Genomic DNA, 7,500 nt, shown 5'->3' with positions numbered 1-7,500 from the left:
TAACCCCTTTCTTACCGTCCTGAATTTGGTCACTAAATCCTGATATATTTCTCAATTAAAGCCAGTTCCCTGTAGGCCTACACTTTCAAACCTCCATCCCCCATAAAAATATCCACATCACTTGTCTGCTATTCATATATAACACTTAGACAGCAAACTATCTTTACGTATAAAATAAAGATAATAATTTATAGTTACAGCTTTTTTTCTGTTATGCGTTAGCACCATGTTACTTCCTTTTGTTTATAATCGTTTTGTTCTTCTCTTCTTCTCTAGCAAATTGTGCGGAGATCTCGTCTACGTGATCCTGTTCCCACAACTATTGATGGTTGTACACTTCAGAGAACACGTGAATACTTACGGTTCCTTCGTGGCCTTCACCGTCGGGTTAATCGTACGCCTTTTGGGTAAGGCATTCACCAATAAACAGCAAAAGCTAGTAGGAAATAATTGAATATTTAAGTGCCTAGCGCTTTTGTGTATTTTAATTTACACTTCTTCGGGGTGCAATAGAAAACGAAAGAAAATATTTCATTATTTCCTCTTGGTTTTTGCTGTATGTTGTCACGTGATACTTGTGACAATAGAACATTCTCTAATAACTTATTCGTTATCAAACTTTACCATGAACCTTTTGAGGCTTCTTCTTCTTCTTCTTCTTTTTATTATTATTATTATTATTATTATTATTATTATTATTATTATTATTATTATTATTATTATTATTATTATTATTATTCAAAATATGCATTCAAGAATATGGGATTAGTCATAAAGGAGAGAAGAGTAGTAAAATACAGATTTGAAGAGAAACTAGTTAACATATATATATATATCTTTTAAACAAGGACGTCGGTCCAATATGTGTTCACTGGCGGTAACCCGTTCACATAGTGACCAGACCTAATAATGCTGATGCATTCTGTAACAATGCGGAAAAACTAAGTAAAAATGACATTACAAGTACAATAAATAATTCTTTTTTTAATTGGACAAAAACATAGTTGGACAATTTACAATTAGTCCAAACGGACCAAACTAGAGAGAGAGAGAGAGAGAGAGAGAGAGAGAGAGAGAGAGAGAGAGAGAGAGAGAGAGAGAGAGAGAGAGAGAGAGAGAGAAATCCCATCCAATCACTCAAACTGCAAAGAGAAGGGGGAGGGAGATTTTAGCCTCCCTCACCCTTCCGAATCCTCTCCCAGGGAGGAAGGATAAAAAAAAGTTTTTCAAGAGACCAAAAAATAACCAATCCTGTTTTCATGCATCCCAGGGTTAAAGATTCAATCCTTAGCAGCGTCTAGTTTAGTTTGCAAATTTAGAAATAGCTGGTAAAATCATTTATCTACATTGAGATTTCATGAGGATCTTTTAGTCCAAAGCCTTTGTACGAATAGTTGTTAAACACGAGGGAAGTGATGAAAAATCTAATGCCTGAAGTACAATATAACATTGATTTATTTCTTTAAAAAAAAAAATCATTGATGATAATTCTGCCTTCATGGTAGATACATTTTCAAATTGTTTTTTTAAACATTCTTATCTTGAAGCGATTTATTACAAAAGTAGGCCTTATAAATAGTATATTTAGCATTCTTAAACCTATTTTCTACATTATAATGAATATATCATGTCTACATCTCAACAAATTTTGACAAAAGTTTTATTGACTAGATATTTATGTTTGAAAGTATACCCTATTACATTTTAAAGTGTTTATATAGTCCTGCGTATTACTAAAACCACTCTATCACGTAAGTCTACTGTGATTAATCACTATAACCAGATGACTAAACCCCGTCTATCTTCTCAGGAGGTGAACCATACATTGGAGTGCCTGCTGTAATCCACTATCCATTTTATGACGTCGAAAAGGGCCAGCAAAACTTCCCTTTCAGAACGGTATCAATGCTTGTGTCTCTAGCTTGCCTCATCGCTTTCTCAGTCATCCCAAAGTTACTTTTCACCAAGGGAATCATCTCTGACAGGTGAGATTTAGAATCATGTTCCATTCGTGTCAGAAACCAAAAAAAAAAAGAAAAAAAAAGGGCTAGCTATTCCTCTATCAGTCACAAAGAATCATGTTCTATTCGTGTCAGAAACCCACCCCCCCCCCCCCCCCGCCAAATGCTGGCTACTCCTCTATTAGTCACAAAGAATCATGTTTTATTCGTGTCAGAAACCAAAAAAAAAGGGTGCTACCTACTCCTCTATCAGTCACAAAGAATCATGTTCCTTTCGTGTCAGAAACCAAAAAAAAAAAAAAAGAAAAAGGAAAAAAGGTGCTAGCTACCCCTCTATCAGTCACAAAGAATCATGTTCTATTCATGTAAGAAGGCAAAAAAAAAAAGAAAAAAAAGTGCTAGCTACTTTATCAGTCATAAAGAATCATGTTCTATTCATGAGAGAAACAAAAAAAAAAGAAAAAAAAAGGTGTGGGGGGGGGGGGGCGGCGGCTAGCTACTCCTCTATTGGTCACAAAGAAGTATGCTCTATTCGTGTCAGAAACCAAAATACGGGCACTAGCTACTTCTCTGTCAGTTACAAAGAACCGTGTTTCATTCGTGACAGTAACCAAAAGTAGTTACTAAATACTCCTCTATCAGTCACAAGGAATCATGTTCCAATCGTGTCAGGAACCAAAAGCAAGCATGTTCCATTCGTGTCAGCAACCAAAAGCAGTTACTAGCTACTTCTCTATTAGTCACAAAAAATCCTCTTCCATTCGTGTCAGCAACTAAAAGTAGTTACTAACTACTCCTCTTAAATCACATAGAATCATGTTCCATTCGTGCCAGCAGCCAAAAGTAGTTACTGACTACTCCTCTATCAGTCACAAAGAATCATGTTCCATTCGCACCAGAAACCAAATATGATATCGCACTTTCCTATTTACTCTTCAGAATGGCAAATACAAAAAATAGTTGCAAATGCACAGAAAATTCAAACCAGTTTTCAATTGATCTCAACAAATTATTTCTGCAAGTGGTTGTGGAGAAGAGCTTTTGGTAAAATCAACATACTTTCAAACCCAAGAGGCTGTTTTGAAAAGTGAATTCTGAATTTTTTTTTTCTTCAATAAGATATTCCAGAATGAAAAAAAGACAACCAGTCACCGATGGATTATAAAAGAAAAAAAATTATACAATCTGAAAGGCAAATATTTGATCGAGTATCATACACAGCATATGTAGAAATTTTTCTTAAAAATAGGTGTTTTTTTGCCACATTCCTCTTTATTTAATTTTCTATTCCATTATGGACGATTTTGTAGAGGGAAAATATTCAGTTTTTGCTATTTTGTTTATATATTTCCTTATATGGTCATGTTGAGGCTTTTCTCGGAATATCTTTAAAATTAATTTTATCATAGTTATATAATTTACATTAAATTTCTTAGTCTTATATCAAATCTTATCTGCAATCTAATTGTTCGAGAAACCTCTACAGTCCAATAAAAATACTTATTTGGCAATGATTATGAATAAGTTAAATCCTAAAATAAACCACATCTCATGAAAAATTTATATTATTATTATTATTATTATTATTATTATTATTATTATTATTATTATTATTATTATTATTATTATTAGCTAAGCTACAACCCTAGTTGGAAAAGCAAGATGCTATAAGACTAAGGGTTCCTATAGGAAAAAATAGCCCACTGAAGAAATGAAACAATGAAATAAATAAACTACAAGAGCAGTAATGAACAATTAAAATAAGATATTTTAGGAACAGTAACAACATTAAAACATATCTTTCATATATAAACTATAAAAAATATATATATGTACCATCCGTTCTCAATGAGGAAATGAAACAAGGAAATAAATAAACTACAGTAATAGTGATGAACAATTGAAATAAGATATTTTAAGAACAGTAACAACATGGAAATAGATGTCACATATAAACTATAAAAAAAAAAACAGATAAATAGATAAACTACAGTAATAATAATTAACACTTAAAATAAGATATTTTATGAACAGTAGCCTAACAACATTAAAATACTGTAGATGTCACATATAAACTATAAGAAAAAAAAAACATAAAAATATTATCCAATTTCAAACATATTTCAGGTACGATTTGTTTGAATGCTTCAAAACTTTGCCTCCAAAAACCTGTGATGACACAGAGGAGCTGGCTACAGACAACAGCACCTACCACCGCAACCTGGCGTTCTCCAAACCCGTCGAAGGCACTGGGAAATCCTCCAACGGGAACCCACTGGCCGCCGTGAGCTACACAGAGCCGACAGACCCCATCGACGTTGTGAACAAAGTGTGAACCTGTCATATTGTTCCTCATAAGAGTCGTAGATTATTATTTTTTTCTTATTTTTTCTAAAATGATGATTCACCATATATAGATATATATATATACTCTTATAAATATATATTTTTGTCACATGTACTGTCATGAGCGCTTGCAGAATGGATGGATATGTCAAGGGAACAATGTCTTCAGTATTTCGAAGGATGATCTTTGAACTGTTTCTGTTTGTTGTTAGGGGACAGAATTGAACTGATTTCAAGGACCCTCTTGATATGTATATATATTTACAATGAGAGCTTCTTAGCTTCTTGCCAAAACTCCTTCCGGACAAGGCATCTTCTGGTTAGCAGTTTCCTACTTGGCAGCTGATCTGAAGAAAAAAATACATGTTGTGGAGTTCTGTTATATATTTTTTCATTTATTTCGTCTTATGATTATTACCTATACGAGCTGTTTTGGGTATTTATACATGCAGACTTTCCTTGGGAGGTATCTATGCGTAATAACACATTGTCCTCAAGAATACACTATTCTTGTTTCGTCTAAGAATTAACTAATAGCACAAAATTGAATGTTTACACAAATAACATCATTCGTTTATTGTTCCTTTATACGTCAGACAGTTGAGGACTTACTAAAGGAAATCCATCGTGACCAATGACGACCTTGGGCGTTCCCAATAGATGAATCCTCCCATTAAAGGACTTTGGATGAATCTGTACTGCTGCGCCCCTCGTCTGCATGTCTGGTGGCCTATGTGGTAACACCCTAGACTGGGGTTCGAGTCCCGCTCAAACTCATCAGTTCATTTAGTCGCTGCAGCCTCACCATCATTGTGAGCTATGGATGAAAGGCTTTTGGGGAGCATAAAGGTTTATCTCTATCTGCTGAGTCATCAGCAGCCTTTGCCTGGCCCTCCTTGCTCCTAGCTTGGGTGGAGATGGGGCTTGGGCGCTGATCAGTCTCTAGGGCATCGTCCTGCTTGATAGGGCAATGTCACGGTCCCTTTCCTCTGCCATTCATGAGAGGCCTTTAAACCTTTAAACCCTGGATTTGCATAGCCGTATGTTGGACACGTCAGATGAGGAGTTTTGACCGTGCGTAAAGAAACTGTACGCAGAAAATACGGAGGACTTAAACTGCTCCTAAACTGATTCAAACCCGTGCAAAAGAACTCATTTATCAATGACAGCAGGGCAAAGAAATGATAAGCAAGAGGAAGAGTGAATGAATTGTCAGCTCAATGCTTCAAACAGAAAACAGAATTAAATGCTATAGCTAGGGAATACTATGGTAATTTGAAATGTTGGTAGGGAGAGCGTCGTACCTCATGTAATTAGCTGCCTCAGCCCTGAGTTAGCTATTATATAAAATACTGTATTACCAATATTATTGAAAATTTCTCTAAAAATCTTTTTTTATTTTATAATACTAAAAATCAAGAATGTAAATAAAATTCAGGTCAAACCAGGAAGTGAGAAGTAATCATATTGTTCTCATTTCGTAAAAATCTTCTTCTTCTTCTTCTTCTTCTTCTTCTTCTTCTTCTTCTTCTTCTTCTTCTTCTTCTTCTTCTTCTTTCGACCTTATTGATACCAATATTCTGTGAAAATGCATAGACTCAAGTAACATCAATACACCACAGTTGCTGAAACAAAAAGATAGAAGCAAAGATTTGCCCAGGATTGAGAGGTTTGACATGATCAAGATATCAGCTGATGATACACAATGTTGAATCCCATGACGCTACTTTGGGAATTTGCACATTACAAATAAGAGGTGATTTAGATTAAGGATTTGTTTATGAGTGATGCTTCATCCTGTCAGTAAGTAAGACAAAATGTAAAAAAATAGTCATTATATAACATTGTTCTCCCATTTAACTTTATGTCTTAATACAATGCAGCTTTGAAATACAATGAAATGCAAAATGAAATTAAATATGTTTTATAAGTTTTTTGTTGTCTTTTCCAAAATTCTAGAAAATGGTTTAAGGAGAGGTACTTCATTTGTTTAAGGGGAAGAATGAAAGAGTGAAGGGATGAGGACCCACATCTCCTAAAATTACAGTAGCAACTGTAAAACAAAGATACAAAACAGCTGTAGAATATCATAACTCTCATTCTCAATATCATATATTTTTCTTATAAAGAGTAGCTTTACCGAAGCTACTCTTTACGTAAAAACTTTTTTTTTTTTTTTTTTTTTTTTTTTTTTGAGGGGCCCTTCTCACCTTATTTAGGTTTTGTAGGGTCGATGGCGTGTTTATTTTTATTAATTACTACAAAGCAAAATTGTGTATCTTATCTAAGTAATTTCAGAACAGGTGGACACTATACTATGACGATATTTACATACAAAATACATAATTCAATGCATACTGTATCTGGCATGAGTTGTGACTAACTTTATCTGTAAAATAACTGACCTGATTCATCGTCTAATTAAGCAAAAATTCAACTGACACTGCATAGGTCACATATAGATCACTGATCTGACTGAGGGTAAAACAAGATTTAACACACACATGAAAAAGTTACCTAGACTTGAAAACTACACCTGATGAATCTACCTCTGGCGTTTCTTACTGATACTAAAAGAATTGGCTAGATTTCAATTTTCTCCATCTATTTTTGACATCATCTGAAGAGTTTGTAGAGTTATTACTAGTTTAACTGTATATTTGTAATTGATTTTGTCAAACATACCCTATTCATAAAAGGTGAATATTTAGCAAAATCAAGATGATGTGTTTCTTCTGTGTTCTTGGAGTAAAGGGAATAGAACATATGCCATAAAAATATTCTTGATTTTTTATAGAAGTTCATCAAAGTATTGATATTACATTTATGTAAACTTGTCAACTGCGGTTGAAAGTCAAATTAAATTACCACCAAAATATTTTTTTTTACTTACAAAAGTAAACACGTATCTAAGTTCTCATATCGTGCAAGAACATTGCACTAAAGACATATGCCTTCCAGAAGAGTTGGAGCCCTCGGGCTTATAGCATTCTGCTTTACCAACTAGGGTTGTAGCTTAACAAGTAATAATGGTAATAATAATGTACATGGTCAGTCTAAAGATTCTAGCAAATCTGTGGTGCGTCCTGACAAAGGTAGGGAGAAAACATTGTGTCTTTCGTATGCTTTGAAAGAGAGCATAAAACATTCAAATGTCCGATTATAACAAAAATCCTTTCTTTTTGACTGGTTT

At 34.0% G+C, this 7,500-nt stretch overlaps 1 protein-coding gene across 5 annotated transcripts in view; it reads left to right on the top strand.

Moving 5' to 3' along the window:
• The window catches only part of LOC137643908 (high-affinity choline transporter 1-like), a 76,025-nt gene that overhangs the window by 68,097 nt on the left and 428 nt on the right, over positions 1 to 7,500 (top strand). For 4 of the 5 annotated variants that reach the window (XM_068376660.1, XM_068376661.1, XM_068376659.1 and 1 more), the window contains 3 exons: positions 277 to 407; positions 1,811 to 1,985; positions 4,089 to 7,500. The exon at positions 4,089 to 7,500 is cut by the window's right edge and continues 428 nt beyond it. In XM_068376660.1, coding sequence (XP_068232761.1) covers positions 277 to 407; positions 1,811 to 1,985; positions 4,089 to 4,296 — 514 coding nt within the window. In that variant the 3' untranslated portion in view covers positions 4,297 to 7,500. Of the gene's footprint in view, positions 1 to 276; positions 408 to 1,810; positions 1,986 to 4,088 lie in introns of those variants that run through there. The other variant, XM_068376663.1, reaches the window with a different exon arrangement.

Source organism: Palaemon carinicauda, chromosome 7, assembly GCF_036898095.1.
Source record: "Palaemon carinicauda isolate YSFRI2023 chromosome 7, ASM3689809v2, whole genome shotgun sequence".
NCBI lineage: Eukaryota > Metazoa > Arthropoda > Malacostraca > Decapoda > Palaemonidae > Palaemon > Palaemon carinicauda.
This window is presented reverse-complemented; position numbering and strand designations above follow the sequence as displayed.